Source organism: Emys orbicularis, chromosome 2 (genome assembly GCF_028017835.1).
Source record: "Emys orbicularis isolate rEmyOrb1 chromosome 2, rEmyOrb1.hap1, whole genome shotgun sequence".
NCBI lineage: Eukaryota > Metazoa > Chordata > Testudines > Emydidae > Emys > Emys orbicularis.
Genome location: NC_088684.1, coordinates 156,525,773 through 156,547,481, shown reverse-complemented (window position 1 = coordinate 156,547,481; position 21,709 = coordinate 156,525,773). Strand labels below are relative to the sequence as shown.

The 21,709-nt window shown below is 41.4% G+C and overlaps 1 protein-coding gene across 4 annotated transcripts in view; it reads right to left on the bottom strand.

Moving 5' to 3' along the window:
- Positions 1–1,354: 1,354 nt before the first annotated feature.
- The window catches only part of ANKH (ANKH inorganic pyrophosphate transport regulator), a 154,124-nt gene continuing 133,769 nt past the window's right edge, over positions 1,355–21,709 (bottom strand). For all 4 annotated transcript variants that reach the window (XM_065398606.1, XM_065398603.1, XM_065398605.1 and 1 more), the window contains 4 exons: positions 8,296–8,425; positions 7,179–7,302; positions 6,204–6,303; positions 1,355–3,862 (listed from right to left, as the gene is read on the bottom strand). In XM_065398606.1, the coding sequence (XP_065254678.1) occupies positions 3,746–3,862; positions 6,204–6,303; positions 7,179–7,302; positions 8,296–8,425 (471 nt within the window). In that variant the 3' untranslated portion in view covers positions 1,355–3,745. The remainder of the gene's footprint in view (positions 3,863–6,203; positions 6,304–7,178; positions 7,303–8,295; positions 8,426–21,709) is intronic.

The following is a 21,709-nucleotide window of genomic DNA, read 5'->3' as shown; positions in this document are numbered from 1 at the left end:
CCGTGACTAAGCAGAAAATAATACCGAGGCAGACAGCAAGATCTATTCCTCAAAGGAAAATATTTATAAGAGAGCAAAATAATTTAACTCAAGCTGAAAAGAAAACCCATAATCCTCTGTTATTCCCCCAATCCTATGACCCTGTGTGTGGAGCTCTAGCTGTCAAGCAGACAACTTACTGATCTTTCCCTGCACATCTGTGCACGAAAAGGGGAAGTTGAGCTGTTTACTGGGAACCATATGGTGCCCTGTCATGTACTTGCCAGGAAACCTAGAGCCTTCTCCATCAAGCCCATTGTTCAGTAAGTCTAAGAAAGCTGCTTCGGGCAGTAACAAATGTTCCTTCAGTATCAGAGAGTCTGTAAAGGAAGGGCTCAAACAAAGTAGCATAACCCTGTGTATATATTAAATATCCACGCCCCTCTAAAAAAAATCATCAGTCATCAGCACTCATCTCGTTTTCAGTCATGTAATGCATGTTCACACTTGGTCTTACACTTGAGCTGCAGAATACAAATCAGTTTTGTTCCTCTTGTATTATAGTTTAATTTCCATAATTTAGCAATTTTCAACAAATACATGAAAAGGCTAGTATCCCCTGCAGGTTCACTCATGAAAATATTGTACCCTGGTTCTTTACAGTGAAACCTTCAAGGGGATAACTTTATGTTTGCCACATTGATAGCGTACTAATAATGAGATAACCATGCATAGGGGAGGCTACTTGAATTCAGCAAAGTCCTTTTACAAAGGAAAAGGTATTGGGTAAAACTTTCAAAGGTGCCTAAATGATTTAAAGCACTATTGACTTTCAATGAGACTTTGGTGCCTAACGGACTTTTGAAAATTTTACCCATTAATGCCAAAAAGAGTGGCAGAAGAGTGTGTTTTTCATAAACCTCATAATTGGAGTACAACTAATACATGTTCATTGCAGTACAGACTAGGTATCCCATTGTTTCATGAAGTTCTAATTTAAACCATGTAGTGTAGAAACATGTCTGTTACTGCAACAATGCAATTTAAGGAAATACACAACACACTGGAAATGGGATTAAACAGAATCTGTTACACTAGCCACAGCTGGTGCTATAAAAGAACATCTGAAATCTTGCTCAAACCCTGCTGTTCCTTGATCACTGATTATTTTTACAGATTCAATATACAAGGAGTATTAAACATTTATTCTCCACAATTGAAATTTCATCTTAGCTGCTACACTAGCTTAACACTTCCAGTTGTATCACCAAGAATTTGGCATTTGCCATATGCTAAAACTTCTAGCTAAACAAAAAGCTTTAGCATTTAAATATTAGATTTTTTTTAATTTTTACTTTCTTGTTTTTGTGGAATTTTAACTACATAAATATTTAATGCTCACAAATATTCAAAAATACTGCTGCTTAAATTTCTAGTTATGTACCAGAAGAAACATTACAATAAAATATTTTCTCAGTTTAGCTCTGCTTTTGCCAGAAAAACTGCATGTTGAAAATTTGAACACAGATGTACTAGAGAAAGCAAAACTATGGCACTAGAGAAGACCTTGAACTGGTCACTATGGTCTACATCAATCTATATACAGGGTATATACAGATGGCTGTGAGAGTCTGTACTCATGAATTTTTATGTGTGCACAGTATTCATACAGCACAAAGTTGATTTGTCTGAGTTTATTTCTTCTACTGTAAGGAATAGTGGGAAAAACCTCCTGATAGCATTGAAACCGTATAGATTTAATTTCACCCGTCCTGTGGCACTATTTTCAATAGCAATGGACTGATTTTTGCAAGTCATTCAAAATTTCATTTTTTATCTTAGTACATATAACAGTACAAACGTTGCAAATAAGATGCAATGGTCACTGATACAATACGTTTCACTACTGGTATAACCAATACATGAGCAAACATCGGACTGTATCAGAGACATTTTTACTGAACTTGGAAAAATAGGAAGTGTACTGTAGCCTAAAATAAATTACACATAATATACAATATATATATTTATACACATGTATGTATATATACACATATTGATATAGCCTTTAAAATAAGTTTTTAGAGTTGATCAGTTCTTTGAAGTGTAAGGACTAGCTGGTAAGTAATCTAGAAACTGAATTTGTCCATAATTAAATAATAATTCACTTCTAAAACTTACAAAAATATACTTTACTAAATAAGATTTAAAATTCATAATTTAAGGATGTATCATATAGGATGAAATTCATCCTAATACACATCACTCATGTGAAGGCCCTCTATGCTATTTAAGCCCCACTTAAACCTAACAGTGCCCACCTTGTTCACACTGTACAACACTTACTCATGTGGTGAGCAGTTCTCCTCATTCCCATGGAACTATTCTCACAAGGGTTACTCAGTGTGAGCAAGAATTGTAGAATTGGATCCCTAATGTGGGACTTCAGCATCCTGGCAGGCACTCAAACGTCTCCCATACTGATTTTGATTTACCTTGATAGGGAAACAGGTTAAAGCAATACCCCTGTATATTTAATAGGGCTATATGTATTAAAGGGCTATACCATGGTGTACTCTAAGTTATATGTATGTTTTTGAACACAGATTGTAGAAATAATTGTATAGCAAACTGTAGTGTATAAACTAATTATACATAGAACTTATGTCAGACCAGTGGACCAGAACTTTGGTAAAGCTTTTCTTCTTCTTCTTCTCTTCCCTTAGAAAAGAATCTTGGGTATGTCTACATTGCAATAAATCACCCACGACTGGCTGTGTCAGGTGACTGGGCTTGCAGGGGTTGGGCTGAGGGGCTACAAAATTGCAATGCAGACCTTCCGGCTTGGTTCCAGAGTCTGGGCTCCAGCCCCAACATCTACACTGAAATTTTATAGCTCCACAGCCCAAACCCCAGGAGCCCTAACATAGACCAACCATGGGTGTTTTATTGCAGTGTAGACATACCCTTAGATGCAACTGCACCACTCTACCAACTGCTGCACCCTGTTCAGGAAAGGAGAACGGAAACTGGTAATAAGGAAACTATGTGTAAGACTTGGCAACAACGTTCTATAAAACTTCTTAATTAAATGTGTACAATTTTGGAAAAATCTTGCATCTCAGATAACTTAATAAAGGCTCAATAGCATTCTTGTCCTGTATTTCTCGCATCCCTTTTATTATTTTTATGTACCATTTGCTCACTGGGGCTCATGCCTTCCTACCTTGTTTTGTAACAATATACAGCATAACACTGAATGACGAGTGAAAACAAACATAATGGCCCACCGTGGTACATTAGTTTAGATAGCAAAATCATTGTCAAGCGAGTAAAATAAAGCTGCATTTTCAAAGGTGTTTTTTTTTTTTAAATTCTCAATAAAAAAAATGGGAAGAGGGAAGAAAGGACGGCAGCAGAGTCAATGGCACAGAGACACACAGCAGGGCTTTGGTTGACAAATGCAGATTGTCCAAAGAAGACGGATGTGTATTGAGGAAAATGCCCTTTCATGTGATGCAACCATATCTTTTGTGTTTGCATGGAGCGAGAAAACAAATTCAATTGAACAAGCAAAAGCAAAGACCTTTCTTTAGGTCCCTCATTAGTGTGAGCATACTCAGTATGCTAGAGAATTTATCTGAAGCCTATTAAATCAAGGCCTCTTTATTACAAAAATAAAAACGAAAAAAAAAAGTATGAGAGAAGAAAAGATGCTGAAGTATCGTTCTATGTGTCCCTGCAGAGAACAATCACGTCCCGTTTATTATTCATTCTCTTCTCTCATTTCTACGATGTCTGTCATTTCTTCTATCTGTGGCATGTCAGTCATTACTGAGTCTTCGTCTTCTGTAGCTGTCTCATTTTCGTTCCGCTTCTTTTTCTAGGTCGAAAAGAGGTTGTATTCATAAGCACATAACCATCTATATTGTTCATTGTGCCGCAGCTCAATCCTACAAATGTCAGGCCTTATCAGAAGGAATGTGGTCTAATGTTTAGAATGCAACATTCCTGGCTTCCACTCTTGGTATGCTACTGATTTGTCATGTTAATTAAAAAACTTCCTTTAACATCCCCATGGGTCCATTTTGTTCTCTGAAACACAGGTATTATTGTTGCCTCTGTCTTAGAGGGGTGTTATGAGGCAAGTGCTTCAGGATAACTGGAGGGACAACACTATGTACAGAAAGTGAAAGGTGGTGTTCTAACTTCCAAAATGTCACAAGTCAGGAGCACAAGAGGTAAAAATAGTGACATCCACTAGTACAGTAACATTCCTCTCAAAGACAGAAGGTATATTTACATAGAGGAAAACTAAGGAACTAGGAAGTTATTTCACTTGGCCCAAGCTCACAAAATCAATGGCACAGCTGGAAACAGAACCTAGAATTCCTGTGTCCTAGTTCAGAATACTTAGTATTGTCTATGAGAAAGTGACAAAAGCAAAGGCCAGTTCCCTTGTAACGTGTTTACCTGTTGACCCAAGCTCTCTGCTCACTACTGATAGGAGAAGCCATTGTCAGTATGAGGCAGGCCACTTGTGTTCCCAACATTCTGCTGTTGAGCACATGTGGCTTAATGTCTGTTTTTTCAAGACAGTCATATGATTCGTGCAGGATGTTTTGGATGAGTAAACCTAAGATGCCCTCAGCCCCAATATGAATCAAGTTGAAGCATCTGTTCCTTATTATCTGTTTCTCAGCAGGCTGCCCAGTCCTTATGGAAAACAGTTGTAAAACTCCCCCCCAAAACCCACTGATATTATTGATTCAGCTGAATCAGGCATACTAATGGAGTAAGACTATGATGACGGTGTATACAGAAAACTGGTTTGTGACTCTCAAACATTTTACCTATGTTGAATCTTTTAGCTGAAAATAAACTGATATGCAAAACTACTATTGATTGTGCCATTACCACATTGGCTGGTGAAGAGATCATTTCAGATTCACTGGACATGTAATAGTTAACATGTCAGGCAAATGTGATCATCCAGTTGTTACCACTTCATTATACTACAAAAATAAAGTACTTTGTCTGAAAATTGTGGAGGTCAAAAATACTGCAGGAGATGTGACAATTGTACCATGCAAATAATAAAAATATTAGTGTAAACAAAAATTTGTTGTGAAACTACAAGCCAAGAATAGCTTGGGATATAAGATTTTTCGTACTATTTTTAGTGAGCAAGAAAAAGATAAACTAACAACTATAGAGAAACAAAGTTCTCTATTTAGCCACGTGTTGAGTAAGGCAGTGCGAATTTCTCTGCTCTGCTGATGTGCCTCAAGCCTGTTCTTAACTTCTATCAATGAGCTTGTAGTTCAAAAGCTTTTAGGTAGGTTCTGATTTCATAATTTTTGATAAAAGCAAAAGTGGTAAAAATGTGCAGGGCTTTTTTGATTTTTTGCCTCTAATGGAAATTTCTAAATTAAAAAACAAACAAACCAACCCACAATAGCAAGGATTCTTTTCTCTACACTCTCCCCCCACCATTCTGTTTAGCTAATGAGATGATTGATGCTTCCAACTGGAGTTATGCATCAAATACCTTGTGCAGTACCCTGAAAACATATCTGTAAGGGTTCAATCCTGCAGACACACTTATGCATGTGAGAAACCATACTCACATGGGGATTCCGATTGACCCTCATCCTGCAAACACTTCTACCTATGCATAACTTTTTTCATGTGAGTCCTCATTGAAATCAATGGAACTAGCCACATGAGTTAAGTTAAGCATAAGGCTATATAGGACTGAGGCCACTGAGAGATGCATGAATACTCCACATGAGTAAAGTTTCTCACTTGCTGTACTTTGAATGTGTGTGTGTTTGTGTCTGTGGAGGAGAAAACCCATCTCCATCCAGTTAAGTGAATATTTTATTCACTTCCACATGGCCTTTACACAAAAATTGTTATTAGGCACTTAAGCTCCCTCTACAATGAATGGGGAGAGAGGTGCATTAGAATGTAATCCACAAAAGCCAGAATGCTAGGTGAGGAGCTGCTTAAGTTAGCCAGAGGGAGATGCTGATGAGAGGGGTTTGTCCTACCGCACCCATTCACAGAGTTTAGTGCCTAAGTCCAGGCTGCAGGAAGGCAGAGCTGTGAACCCCTCTCCTGGAGTCAGGTGACTTAGGTTTCTACACAACTTGTCACCATACATAAGTAGTTATCTATGTTTGTCATGGTCACTGGATTCTACACAACCAGTTTCCTACCTGTTTCCGACAGACATAGCAAGCTGCTATTGCAACCATGGTAGATTCTCCTACAAAACCAGCTAGAAGCGATCCTACTCCTAGGGTGGCTCCATGGACCCTGAGAATGGCAAAAAGAAAAAGGTAGGATTTAAAACAAAAATAAAAATGGAAAATTATACTTTCAGTAAAATACTGAACCAATGTATTTTAATGAACAATTTCTACACGAGGCATAATGTGACAGGTATTTAATATTCTCTGGGGCAAAAATCTAGGCACTGGTAGAGAGAATAACTGATATATTATAGTAACGTTTGCTTCCTAAATAGTTTCATTATTTACTATAATCTTTTATTGCCCGAAAACGAGAGGAGACCCATTGTGAATCAAATTCTGCCCCAAGGCAATCTAAATATAGAATTTAATTGAGAATAATAGTTCTGTTGTAGACAATAACAGGTTTTTTGTTTGTTTGTTTGTTTTTTTATTAAAGAAGTCTACAGAAAAGATACCATTCCCTATATACCTATTGCACAGATTTTTCAGAAAAGTAATTTCTGTATAATTCTAATAAGTTTTCATAGCATCCTGTGAGTATTGGTTTCATCTCTATTAACATCTGTAGAATTTTCAACAAGGGCCAATAGTTTCATGCCTAGCTAGAGACGGGATGTGGAAGTGATCATTTACAGGAGTTTGAAACTATTTTGGTTCTATTTTAGTCTCTGCCTTTGGTGGAAACACGAAGAGTTAAATAAGGGGGGAGGGATAGCTCAGTGGTATGAGCACTGGCCTGCTAAACCCAGGGTTGTGAGTTTAATCCTTGAGGGGGCCATTTGGGGATTTAGCTGGAGATTGGTCCTGCTTTGAGCAGGGGGTTGGACTAGATGACCTCCTGAGGTCCCTTCCAACCCTGATGTTCTATGACTAAATGAAATAGGGGGGGGAAAGGAGAGTGGCTCCATTAGAGCTGTGGTGAGTGGAGTAATTTACCCTAAGTAAGGCAGCACAATGAGACTAGTGATGAGGACGATGATGCGCAGCACAGAGCTGGGTGCCAATACAAATGTCTTCTTTAGTGTCATGAGCCAGCCAGTCAAGTGTGCTCTAACTGTCACTGTCAGAAAAAAGAAAGAAAAAACCATCAAAATATGCAGTAGAAAATGAAGGAAGAGAGCACGTTTTTTCATATTAATAATGATACTGACCTCCTTTGTAAAGTGCTTTGAGATCTACTGGTGAAAAGCGCTATTGAAGAGCAAGGTATTATTATAAATACTATTTATTTAGTGTTTAGCATAAAAAATACAAACACCATGGCCCTTGTTTACAGTTGCTTTACCTACAGTGAAATTGTCTTAACTGCAAACTAGAATTGTTTTAGTGCTTTTAATTGTGCAAAAAGCAGTCAGAGGTACAGCAAACTTCCCTCAGTGTGAACTGTCCTGCCAAAAACATTTTACAATAAGATAGTTTGACTCCATTAAAATAAAAATGTGTGTGTGACAGTAATACAAATAAATCTTAAACTTCTCTTCCATATGGTAGGTGCATTCTCCTCATTAAAAATGCATAACCCCTTTTAAGGTCAGGAAGAAAGGATACCTATATGTGTCAAGTGAGGAACAGACCCCCTGAAACAGAACTTCATATTTGGAGACCATAATCCTTACGGAGCTGTGCTCTTAGATATATATTGATCCATCGGAAGACTCTATACAATGTAGCAGTAACACATGTAGGTTATAATATTTACGTCAGCATTTTAATATTTGAGGGAAATATTTTGGCTAGTAATGTAATAAACATCCATATAATATGAAGGAGAGCATTCAGTTTTATTGTTTGTGGGCCCTGTTCAGTATCAAGGTGTGTTCATATTGTGTAGTTGTCCAACATGTTGTACAAACACACAGTTGGGCAGAAACACAGTGCACAATGCACATGCTCAGGCACCTAGAACAGATACATGTCCGCTTTTAGTTTTCCCACTGAGTCCATTTAAGAAATGTATGTATGCTAAATTTGTCTGTCTAGTGACAGACCCTCACTACAACATTTATACCTTGAGCCACATTCAGCCCTAGTGTCAACTGGTCTGTATTTTTACCTGGAACTGGGAAAAAGGAGAAGATGCGCAAAGGAATGACACACAGTTCTGCAAAGGCAAAATCGACTCCAATTATGTCAACTAAAATCTTCTCTGATGCATTCGGAGTCCAAAACATCAAAAAACAGAGCTAGAAAAGAGAACCACATAAACAATATTAGGAAGAGTTTGCACAGCAAAGCAAGGAAGGAGAAGAAAAGAGACAGGAGTTTTACTGCTAATCTACAGCCTTAACTGATAATGCAAGTATTTCCTGTATTAAATGGAGGAAGGAGATAGGTGCAGTACAATAATATTTGGCATTTCTACAGCATTCAAAGATCTGTAGCATCCAAGGATCTCAGAGCAGGTTATAAACATTAATGAATTAAGCCCCATCCCCGTAAGACTGGCATATATTATTGGTGCAGATGGGTAAACGGAGATACAGGAAGGTTAAGTAATCTGCTCAAGATCACATGATGAATTGATAGCCTAGAACTTGCCAGTTCTGACTCCTAGCTACCTCCTTTAACTACCAGCCTACATTACTGCCTCTTTACATATAAACCAATGAAAGAAATAGAGAAAAACAACAAATAGTACACCAGGCAAATACTAAGATCCAGCAGGTTATGAATCAGTCATAAATTAATAATTGATACACAGGAAAATTTAATACAATGTAACTTTACAATGTTTGGATTCTAGAATTCCTGGCTTCTTTACATGTAAAGGGCTAGCCAGACGCTAACCTAAGTAGAAATCGGGGAGAAAAGGTTGTGAGAGATCTTCTGAGGAACCTTTCCCCTTACCACGAGTAAGAACAATCCCTGCACTTGGTGAAGTGCTGAACATTCACAGCTCCCACTGACTTCAAACAAAGTTGTGGGTGCTTAGTGGCTCTGAACACCCAAATGCTTTTACCACAAAGCGTAACACAGAGTAACAAAAAGAAAATAGATTCCGAACTTGAAAACTTTCTGACCTTCCCTGAAATAAATCGAACGACAGCCTTGGAAAAGAAAACACTATCAGAAGTTCTTCTTGAAGACAGACACTGAGGAATTAATGTTCTTTTGTTTTGAGGACTGTGTTCATATAACCCTCCCAAAGGCTCTTAAGTGTCTGAATGCAGTAAATTCCTAGCTACCGCCGCCTTTAACTACAGGGGTTGGGGGTGGGTGGGGCTTAATTCATTAATGTTTATAACCTGCAGTAAGATCCCTGGATGCTACAGATCTTTGAAAGCTGTAGAAATGCCAAATATTATTGTACTGCACCTGTCTCCTTCCTCCATTCCAAATGCAACAGTAAAGAGTATAAAAATAGTGCATGTCTTCTGAGGTTGCCCACAAACACACACAGATGTACGTGCACTCACAACAGTCACATAGGAGGAGCGGAACAGTTGTATACACAGAGACACTACCATCAGTATAATGGTAGTAACCCCTAGGACAGCTCAAGAACCCCCAGCACATGGCATTCCTATAGTGTCTGTCTGCAGCTTGTTACATTAGGATGATCAAGTATGATTTAAAAACTTGAGTCTACAGTAGATAGAGTGCCAATGTTCAGAAGCACATAAACAAACATGGATTTGAATAGCTTAGTTTTGAAACTGCCTCCAAGAAAGATTTAACTTTACTGCTGATACCAGTACTTTAAAAGGTATAGAAATGTGTCTGCTTTTATCCTGTACAAAGCGTCAACGCACGCTGGAAAGCCGTAGTAGCCTGGCAGCCATGCCTCGTGCTGTGAACTTGTCAGATATTATCATTTAAGAACTTTTATGGTTAGTCTGGATCTGAATGGAAAGCGTCAAAGAAAAGGCACCGTGCTGTAAGAAGTGGTGTGGTGGCTCAGCACATAATGCTCTTCCCTCTCAGCAAGTATTGAACCATTGCCCAGCACAGTGGTGGGAACTCTGTGCAGTTAGCTGTTCCATCTTTGGGATGAGATACAAAACAAAAGTCCTTACTGGCAATACTTTAAAGATCTCAGGGCACTTTCTCCATAAGTAGGGACAGCAGCCCTGACGTTCATGCCATTGTTTATCTCTGGTGTGTTCTTCACACCTTGTAATTTAATTTGTTTTTGTTGTTAAAAATAAAGTTAGTTATTTTTCATCTTCCACAAGAAAATTGATGCTGAGAAAGAGCGATCATAAATAAAACAAACCATAACCAGAAGCCTTAAAACATAACAGTTTGACAGATTGCAAGACAATAGAACTGAATTTACTTTTCAGTAAATCATGAGTGGTGATGTGATCTGATGATGCCCTCAGTTGACTCTTTTTAAAATCTATGGTGAGATTTCATGGCCATTAGCAGTTCTCCAGTTATATGACCCACATGTTCTTACATATATTTGCAGTGAAACTCTGGCTCCATTGAAGTCAACAGCCAAACTCCCATTGACTTTAATGGGGCCAGTATTTCACCCTTGTTTTCTAGTTGCGTACCAGTGATTGTCTTTTCTAATTAACATGCAAGCAGACACTCTTCAGCTGACAACACCAAGTAAACAGACCACTGCACAGACACAAAATTTACTTCCACAGATGTGGATATCCCCATCTGCGGATATAAACTTTGTAACCGTGCAGGGCTCTACAAATAAGTCACTTTACCCTGTGCTACATGGAGAGGCACCTTCCTGACCGCTTAGAGGCGTGAACAAAACCACTTACTTCAGGCTGCTGATTTAGCTTTATTTCTTCTTCTCGTGGACAGGAATTAAGGGTGGGATTAATTTAAGCAGCCTAATCCTCAGATTTAGGTGCCTAAATTTGGGATTTAGGCAGCTGAATTCAAGTTTTAGGCTCTACTGTGATTCACAAAACTCCTGCCAAACACTGTAGGCACCTAAACTCAGTCTAAATTTTCAGGGTAAAAATTCCCTAGGTGCCTAAGTTTCTGCCTCTAAGCATATGATACACATGATTGGAATGTTGGTGTGGATGGATACAGCTTGCTCAGGAAGGATAGACAGGGGGAAAAGGGAGGAGGTGTTGCCTTATATATTAAAAATGTACACACTTGGACTGAGGTAGAGATGGACATAGGAGATGGAAGTGTTGAGAGTCTCTGGGTTAGGCTAAAAGGGGTAAAAAACAAGGGTGATGTCATGCTAGGAGTCTACTACAGGCCACCTAACCAGGTGGAAGAGGTGGATGAGGCTTTTTTTAAACAACTAACAAAATCATCCAAAGCCCAAGATTTGGTGGTGATGGGGGACTTCAACTATCCGGATATATGTTGGGAAAATAACACAGCGGGGCACAGACTATCCAACAAATTCTTGGACTGCATTGCAGACAACTTTTTATTTCAGAAGGTTGAAAAAGCTACTGGGGGGAAGCTGTTCTAGACTTGATTTTAACAAATAGGGAGGAACTCGTTGAGAATTTGAAAGTAGAAGGCAGCTTGGGTGAAAGTGATCATGAAATCATAGAGTTTGCAATTCTAAGGAAGGGTAGAAGGGAGAACAGCAAAATAGAGACAATGGATTTCAGGAAGGCGGATTTTGGTAAGCTCAGAGAGCTGATAGGTAAGGTCCCATGGGAATCAAGACTGAGGGGAAAAACAACTGAGGAGAGTTGGCAGTTTTTCAAAGGGACACTATTAAGGGCCCAAAAGCAAGCTATTCCGCTGGTTAGGAAAGATAGAAAATGTGGCAAAAGACCACCTTGGCTTAACCACGAGATCTTGCATGATCTAAAAAATAAAAAGGAGTCATACAAAAAATGGAAACTAGGACAGATTACAAAGGATGAATATAGGCAAACAACACAGGAATGCAGGGGCAAGATTAGAAAGGCAAAGGCACAAAATGAGCTCAAACTAGCTACTGGAATAAAGGGGAACAAGAAGACTTTTTATCAATACATTAGAAGCAAGAGGAAGACCAAAGACAGGGTAGGCCCACTGCTTAGTGAAGAGGGAGAAACAGTAACAGGAAACTTGGAAATGGCAGAGATGCTTAATGACTTCTTTGTTTCGGTCTTCACCGAGAAGTCTGAAGGAATGCCTAACATAGTGAATGCTAATAGGAAGGGGGTAGGTTTAGCAGATAAAATAAAAAAAGAACAAGTTAAAAATCACTTAGAAAAGTTAGATGCCTGCAAGTCACCAGGGCCTGATGAAATGCATCCTAGAATACTCAAGGAGCTAATAGAGGAGGTATCTGAGCCTCTAGCTATTATCTTTGGAAAATCATGGGAGACGGGAGAGATTCCAGAAGACTGGAAAAGGGCAACTATAGTGCCCATCTATAAAAAGGGAAATAAAAACAACCCAGGAAACTACAGACCAGTTAGTTTAACTTCTGTGCCAGGGAAGATAATGGAGCAAGTAATTAAGGAAATCATCTGCAAACACTTGGAAGGTGGTAAGGTGATAGGGAACAGCCAGCATGGATTTGTAAAGAACAAATCATGTCAAACCAATCTGATATCCTATCAAAGAAAGCTAACGAGTCTTGTGGATAAGGGAGAAGCTGTGGATGTGGTATACCTAGACTTTACTAAGGCATTTGATACGGTCTCGCATGATATTCTTATCGACAAACTAGGCAAATACAATTTAGATGGGGCTACTATAAGGTGGGTGCATAACTGGCTGGATAACCGTACTCAGAGAGTTGTTATTAATGGTTCCCAATCCTGCTGGAAAGGCATAACGAGTGGGGTTCCGCAGGGGTCTGTTTTGGGACCGGCTCTGTTCAATATCTTCATTAACGACTTAGATATTGGCATAGAAAGTACGCTTATTAAGTTTGCGGATGATACCAAACTGGGAGGGATTGCAACTGCTTTGGAGGACAGGGTCATAATTCAAAATGATCTGGACAAATTGGAGAAATGGTCTGAGTTAAACAGGATGAAGTTTAACAAAGACAAATGCAAAGTGCTCCACTTAGGAAGAAAAAATCAGTTTCACACATACAGAATGGGAAGAGACTGTCTAGGAAGGAGTACGGCAGAAAGGGATCTAGGGGTTATAGTGGACCACAAGCTAAATATGAGTCAACAGTGTGATGCTGTTGCAAAAAAAGCAAACATGATTCTGGGATGTATTAACAGGTGTGTTGTGAGCAAGACACGAGAAGTCATTCTTCCGCTCTACTCTGCTCTGGTTAGGCCTCAGCTGGAGTATTGTGTCCAGTTCTGGGCACCGCATTTCAAGAAAGATGTGGAGAAATTGGAGAGGGTCCAGAGAAGAGCAACAAGAATGATTAAAGGTCTTGAGAACATGACCTATGAAGGAAGGCTGAAAGAATTGGGTTTGTTTAGTTTGGAAAAGAGAAGACTGAGAGGGGACATGATAGCAGTTTTCAGGTATCTAAAAGGGTGTCATAAGGAGGAGGGAGAAAACTTGTTCACCTTAGCCTCTAAGGATAGAACAAGAAGCAATGGGCTTAAACTGCAGCAAGGGAGGTCTAGGTTGGACATTAGGAAAAAGTTCCTAACTGTCAGGGTGGTTAAACACTGGAATAAATTGCCTAAGGAGGTTGTGGAATCTCCATCTCTGGAGATATTTAAGAGTAGGATAGATAAATGTCTATCAGGGATGGTCTAGACAGTATTTGGTCCTGCCATGCGGGCAGGGGACTGGACTCGATGACCTCTCGAGGTCCCTTCCAGTCCTAGAATCTCTGAATCTATGAATCTATATGCATTGCTGCCTCCCTCTGATAGTCTGGAGGCTCATCTCCCACCTAAGTCCCAGAGTGATCCACTAAGCAGAGGAAGATAGGCAGGCAAACACTTATCTCACCTGTGGGACCTGATCAAGTAGGCATGCTTAGCGACTGCCTACTGGATTGGGTCCCATTCACGTTCTTGGCGAGTGGGGTAGTAGCCTTATAACTTTTAGCCCAGTGGTTAGAGCACTCACCTGGGATGCAGGTTCAATTACCCCCCTGGGCCTGAGGGGAAGAAAGGATTTGAACAGGGGCCTCCACTCTCTCAGGAGAGTGCTCTAACCACTGACCTATGGGATATTCTGATGTGCAGCTGCCTCAGTCTCTCCTGAGGAAGCACTTGCACTGTGGATAAGAGTCACTGGGTCAGAGAGAGTGAATGAGTCTGTAGCCTGGTGGTTAGGACCCACCTGGGAGGTGGGAAACCCTGGGTCCGGTCCCCCTGCTCCAAAGGCTCTCTAATTATTTATCCACAGTCGAACAGCTTCAACGGGAGAGACCAAGATAGAAGATCCCTGTTCAAATCTCCTTTTCCCCTCAGGCCAATGGAGAAATTGAACCTGCACGTCTCACATCCCAGGTAAATGCTCTAACCACTGAGCTAAGAGTTATAAGATAAGCACCATCACTGCTCTTCAGGCTGTTTTGTGTGGAGTGAGGCAAGTGTCTCATTCTCACAAGAAACAACTTAGGTACCTAAGTCACCTGACTCCAGGAGAGGGGTTCACAGCTCTGCCTTCCTGCAGCCTGGACTTAGGCACTAAACTCTGTGAATGGGTGCGGTAGGACAAACCCCTCTCATCAGCATCTCCCTCTGGCTAACTTAAGCAGCTCCTCACCTAGCATTCTGGCTTTTGTGGATTACATTCTAATGCACCTCTCTCCCCATTCATTGTAGAGGGAGCTTAAGTGCCTAATAACGCAGGCTTTGAGGATCACAGTGTTGCTGTAATTTTCTAGGTGCCTAAAAGTTAGGCATTGCGATGCTCAGTGTCCCAATGCCTAAGTTGGTTTGTGGATGTGGGCCTAATTTTCTTTTAAATAAAATATTTTGCTGCAGTGATTTGAGCCTATTTTACAGCCTATCTTGAATTATCTGTTGAAAAACAAGTGCAAAGAGTAAGATGGAAGAAAGAGAAATGAACCAAAAGGTTGCTAATGTGAATTTTGGAGATTTTCTGCTTTAGCTGGCATCTTTCTCGCTGGCAAACAGCTTGAAAATTCAGCATACAGAAGCCAATCAGAGCAGAAGGGATCTAATAACCAATGAGAATGGAGAGGTTTGCATGTGCACAGTACAGATACTAACAGCAGCATAGTGACTGTGTGAATTCCTGAACTGTGGCAGTCATTATTAGCGAGAGTGCTGTGACTGGCATACTGTACACTTTTTAAGAAACAGCATAAAGTTGCTATGCAGGAGAGCTTTCTGATTGACTTATCTATAAAGCCTAATGTCGAAAATAACTTAGGGCAAACACAGGCACAATCAAACCTTTCATTTTATTGCCCATGCTCAGACACCCACACTGAAGTGGGTTTGATGGGATAACGTCAATTAGGCATTAACGTGCCATCGCTGGTAAAATGAGAGTCCGGCTGTAGAATCTTGCCTGTATGCTCGGGGTTCTACTGATCGCCATATTTGGGGTCGGGAAGGAATTTTCCTCCAGGGTAGATTGGCAGAGGCCCTGGAGGTTTTTCGCCTTCCTCCGCAGCATAGGGCAGGGGTCGCAAGCTGGAGGATGCTCTGCGACTTGAAGTCTTTAAATTAAGGGAAAGTGGGTGGGTCAGCTTTTGTGGCCTGCATCATGCGGGAGGTCAGACTAGATGACCATATTGGTCCCTTCTGACCTTAAAGTCTATGAGTCTAAGTGAAATAGCCATAAAGTGAATTGCTCTTTATCTCTGAAAAGTCAAAGTTTGAACTGTGAAGTTTTAATTGCACTAACTTCAATGCACTTTTCTTCTTAGACACAGATAGCTGGTCACCCTGAAGATGACCTTGCTATTAGAAAACCAGGAACTGAACTACAGAGAACATACACAGATAATGGAAGTCAAAATTCTAACTTTTTCCTCAAATGTTCCTTTTGAAATTACAGTAATTTTATTATGTGTAATAAACAAATAAAAAAGTATTTCAATCTTTTATCACTTCATAAGTTCAAAATCCATTTTTTCCAGTAAAAGTTCTCTTTTAATCAGAAACACACTACTCATAGCAAGCAATTTATCTACTTTCATGGTTAAAGAGAACATATTTTAAAACCACCTGAATTTTGAGGATGACAAAAGCTGTAATTTTAAATAGCAGTGTAACCTCTAGCTAAAACTGCAATATTCTGTGAAAAATTAATCAAACTGTTTACCCTGACATCTTCAAAGATTTATAACAGCATAATTCTCCAAAGATATAAAGAGCAATTTCCACTTTCTAAATGAAACAAGGATTTTTCTGCCATACATTTTTCAATCTTTTGGGAAATCTGTCATCCTTGTATTCAAAAGTGACACCCTGACTGTAATTTCAATGCAGTGTCTTGGTTCAAGAGCTCAGGAACACATCTAAGACATCAAAGGAAAACTACTTCCACAGATTTAGCAAATTATAATGAAAGAACTTTATCATTCTTGTATTGCAAATCAGTGTCAGCTACTGTACTACACAGCATAATGCTGTTCCTGCAAGATTGGTACATCATTCCCTATGCTATACTGCACATCAGCACTGGCATATTACCAGGACAAAGCATATGCTTCTATACATCAAAGAACAGCTCATTCTTTCTCTGAAAGTGTCTCAAATTGTATCCTAATATGGCTAAGAGGAGAAAATCTTTTCTTTTTTCTTTAGTTCCAGAATTACTGTAGATTAGTTCAAAACTACTACGCTCAGGGTCCAGTTTTGCTCTCATTGAAGTTAATGAAAGTTTTGCTATTGACTATAATGAGGATCAGGACTATAAGCCCTATGCTGCATACACTTAAGCACATGCTTACATAACTACCCTAAGAAGTTCAATTGAAATCAATTCATGGTGGAAAAGTTAAATTGATTATTCACAGTAGTATATTTAAGCATGGGCTTAAGTGTTTGCAGGATGAGGGTCAAAAGCAGTAAAGATCTAAAGAACTCAAACTTCTCTAATAATAATGTCCTACCATGCAGGCTTCCTGGATTTTTAGCTTTGCAAAAACAAGGGTAATGTTTATTATATTTGCTATATGCCCACAGCACGCCAAGTGTCATGCAGAACACAGAGGAAAATAATCCCTTCCCTGTGGAGCTTACATTCTAAATAGACAGACACAACAACTGGAGACTTGCATCATTGCAGGCTATTGGGTAAAGAGTTTGTGTGTAATGTGTCTATTACAACAACGGTGGCGTGTGTCTTTATCTGACCATGTCTTTATTAGGCAGAGATCCTAATAAATGTGTCTGATGACTGCCATTCAGTGTAATATGTGTATGCAGTAGGGGATGCTGTGAATCACTAAGCACAGGGTGAAACTTGCTGAGGCTGAGAGCTTAGTGTTATTGGAGTAAGGCCTTTGTTTGTGGAATTCAAGCACCAGCTTGAATTTTGTTACTTTATGGTAGGTAGTGTGGCAAGGTATCTCCTCCATCTCACCAGACTTAGCACTTCACCCTCTGGCAGTGGTGGGGCGGGGCCTGGGGTAAAACAGCCCCACTCTGGACAGTATTTGTGTTCCACCTCTGTTTATTTACCAATATTGCCAAGGGAGGCCTCCGTGCAGCCCAAGGATTGCTCCTCCTCCAAACAAAGAGAAACAAATTTAGAAACACAAAACACAGGGGAATACCTTTCCTTGCCCCCTTGCTGCAGGGAGTTGTCCTGTTGTTGGCTTCTCTGTCTTGCCAGAGCTTCAATAGGTAGACCTGATTCTGGTGTTTGGGCTGTTGAATTTTATAGTCAACGTACCCGATGGCTTCTACTACTTCATATGGCCAGGTGCTTGCTTTCAGCTGTGAACACTAGCACCATTACCAGATCTCCCGTCTGAAATTTCTGACCCTTCGCTCAGTGATTATAATGGGTCTGTTGGGTCTCTTGTGCTATTTCCAGGTGTTCTCACACTATGGGGGTGACTTGGGCTATTTGGTTCCGCATCTACATCACATGCTCAATGATGTTCCTCCCTGGTTAGGCTGTTCTTCCCAGTCTTCCTTGGCAATGTCCAGTATACCACGGGGGTGGTGACCATACAGCAGATCAAAGGGGGAAAACCCAGTAGAAGTCTGGGGATCCTCCCTTATAGCAAACATCTGGAGAACCTCCCTTATAGCAAACATCAGGTAAGGTACTAAGGTATTCCAATTTTTCCATTCCGGCTCACCAATTTCCATATCATTTTCTTCAGTGTCCTATTAAAGTGTTCAACGAGGCCATCAGTCTGTGGATGCATCTGACGAAGTGGGTATTCACCCACGAAAGCTTATGCTCCAATAAGTCTGTTAGTCTATAAGGTGCCACAGGACTCTGTTGCTTTTTACAGATCCAGACTAACACGGCCACCCCTCTGGTACTAGTCTGTGGATGGTAGACTGAGGTTCATAGGGCCCGTATGTGGAGTATTGCACACGTCTTTCATCAATTTTGACACAAAGGGGGTTTCTTGCTCTGTCAAGATCTCTTTGAGTATCCCAACCTTAGAGAAAATTTGAATCAACTCCTTCATGATCTTGGACATTGTGTTTCGTAGGGGTATGGCTTCTGAGTATTGGGTGGCATAGTCCAGAACAACAAGCACACTCTGATGGCCCCGGGCCATCTTCTCCAGTGGGCCTATCAGGTCTACGGCTATCCTCTTGAACACGACTTCAATAATTGGTAGGGGGCCCTCAAGTGCAGTTGTGAGACATATAATTGGCATTCTGGGCAGCAGGCACAATATAGTCAGATCCCATATAAACTCCTGGCCAAAAGAACCTCTGTAGGATTTGATCAAGGGTCTTATCTACCCCTAGATGTCCTCCGAACAAATGACGATGGGCTAGGTCCAACGCTGCCCTCTGGTGTCTTCAAGGTACCAGGAGCTGCTCCACTTCTTGGTCTTGTATTTGGACTACTCTATATAATAGGTCCCTTTTTTATCATGAAGTATGACCCTGGCCTTTGGTTTTCCCCTCCACCAGGACCCCATTCACCTCAACTATCTCTTTCTAATATTATGGTACAGTGGATCATTGGCTTGGTTCTGCCCAAAATTCTTAAATGAGAGCCCAATATATTCAAGTTCAAGGGCACCTATTTCTGTTGCACCTCCAGGATTGGTCTCAGCGGAACTGGGTCTAGCTTCTGGCTCATCAACTATCTGAGTCACCCCTCCCTCACCTGTTGGACGAGATTGCTTACCTATGAGCGCAGCCAGTTCAGGGCCAAGATCCTGGTCCCCAATCTTTTGTCCTTCCTCCTTTCTCGCCTAGCTTTCCAGGGCTTTCCAGTTGCAGAGAAAAGTCGTGGACTAATTCAGAGAAACTGGGAGAGGGCTATCTACTGGTGCCAGAGTATCAATCCCAGGATCACTACCCTCCTCTGACTCATCCACCAGGAGTAGGTTTCCAAACCCTGCGAAATCTCATCCTAGGAGAACTGGATACGGGCGCTTAGGGACCACCCCTGCCGTCACACTTGTAGTATTCTCCTGAACCTCCATTTGTACAGGGATGGTCGGATAGTAATCGACAGCCACATGTACACAGGTTATTCCTGTGCATTTGGCCCAAGAAACCTGGTTCCACCCCACTAGTTTCCCTGAGACCAGTGTGACAGCACTTCCAGAGTCCACTAATGGAATGGTCTCTCTGCCATTCATCCTAACTGGCTGCGTATATCTATGTGGGGTCATCATGACTCCCACAAGGTTAATCAAGCCACATGGATCTTCATGATAACCCAGGCTGCACTGCATGGGCTCCTCAACATTAGGACATTGGGCTGCTATATGCCCTAGTTCCCGACAGGCATAATACCTATATCCTGCTCAGGACATCCTACTATTTTTTGGCGATTGAGTCTTACCCCATAACCCTCTCTCCCCAGTTCCCCAAGTCCCTTTGCAGCCTCAGGGTTGCTCTTCAGCATCCTTCCTCCCCAATCTAGTTTTGCCCAACCCTTTAGAAGTCTGGGCCTTCGGGGCGGGGACTTGCCTCTTGATCCAATGCATCTCTTCCCCGGTGGTCCAAGAAAGTTCCTTGGTCATTAACTGCCTGTCTACGGGGGCAACTAAATCGTCATAAGAGGAGGGGTCATACTGGCTAACCCATCCTTGTAGGTCTGGTGGTAGTCCTCTCATGAACCTGTCATAGACTCATAGACTTTAAGGTCAGAAGGGACCATTATGGTCATCTAGTCTGACCTCCCGCATGATGCAGGCCACAAAAGCTGACCCCCCCACTTTCCCTTAACTCAGCTGTTGAAGTCTCCAGATCGTGATTTAAAGACTTCAAGTCGCAGAGAATCCTCCAGCCTGCGACCCCTGCCCTATGCTGCGGAGGAAGGCGAAAAACCTCCAGGGCCTCTGCCAATCTACCAGCGATGGCACGTTAATGCCTAATTGTCCAACACTAAGACTTCTATAATCCTCTGTCCTGTGGATCTCGGGGCACACTCACTTCTGCGTTAGATGGATCAAGTCAAAGAGTTGTGACCTCAGTGCTCTGCTGTCCCGGTACCTCTACACATGGAACTTCTGGGCCCTTATAGTTGTCGTCACCCTGGACCTCACCAGGATTTCAGCCTTCAACTGGTAGTAATCTGTAGCAGCTTCCGTTGCCATGTTGTAGTAGGCCTTCTGGGCCTCTCCACACAGGAAAGAAGCAAAGATGCTGGCCCACTGGTCTTGGGGCCAGGCTTCACGTAGAGCCATTCTTTCGAAGGTGAGAAGGTACGCCTCCATGTCATCTTCCATTGTCATCTTTTGTAGGTAACTGTTGGTAACACGTGTCCCATCGTGGCCATGTGTCAGAGCAGTCAGGGCTTTCAGTTGGTTCAAGACCTCCTGCAGGGTGGCTTGATCCTGGGTTGCCTGGCTCATCAGCAGTTGACTCATTTCCTGCTGTAGCTGTACCAACTACTGTTGGATGGCCATCTGTACCCAGGTAGCCTCTTGTTCTGCTGTCATGGCTTGCACCAGCGCCCTCACAATGTCGTCCATTTTGGGGGTGATATACCTTGCCCCAGGATGGTTCGCTGTGCCAACAACCACATTCCTGACATCAAGTGTGGCAAGGCACCTCCTCCGTCTCACCAGACTTAGCACTTCCCTCTCTAATGGTGGCAGGGCCTGAGGTAAGTCAGCCCCACTCTGGACAGTGTTTGTCTTCCCCATCTGTTTACTTATCAGGCCCAAGGAGTGCGCTTCCAGCAAACAAAAAGAAACAAATTTACAAACACAAAACAAAGGGGAATACCTTTCCCTGCCCCCTCGCTGGGGGTGGTGTGTGTGTGTGTCTGTGTGTGTGTTCTTCCCCTAAGCAGGCACGCCGTTTTGGTTATCTCCCCTGTAGGGAGGAGAGCAGCCTCTCATCCTGGAGAAGCCTACCTCCCTGCTGCCACTAAGCTTGCAGCAGCTGGTCTCTCCCCCACCCCCATCCCTCCTTACAGCAGAGAAAGTCTCAAACTACAAGTGCTCACTCAAACTACTCAATCCCTTCTCTCAGATACAGTAAATGCATTTGACCTAGAATTTAACC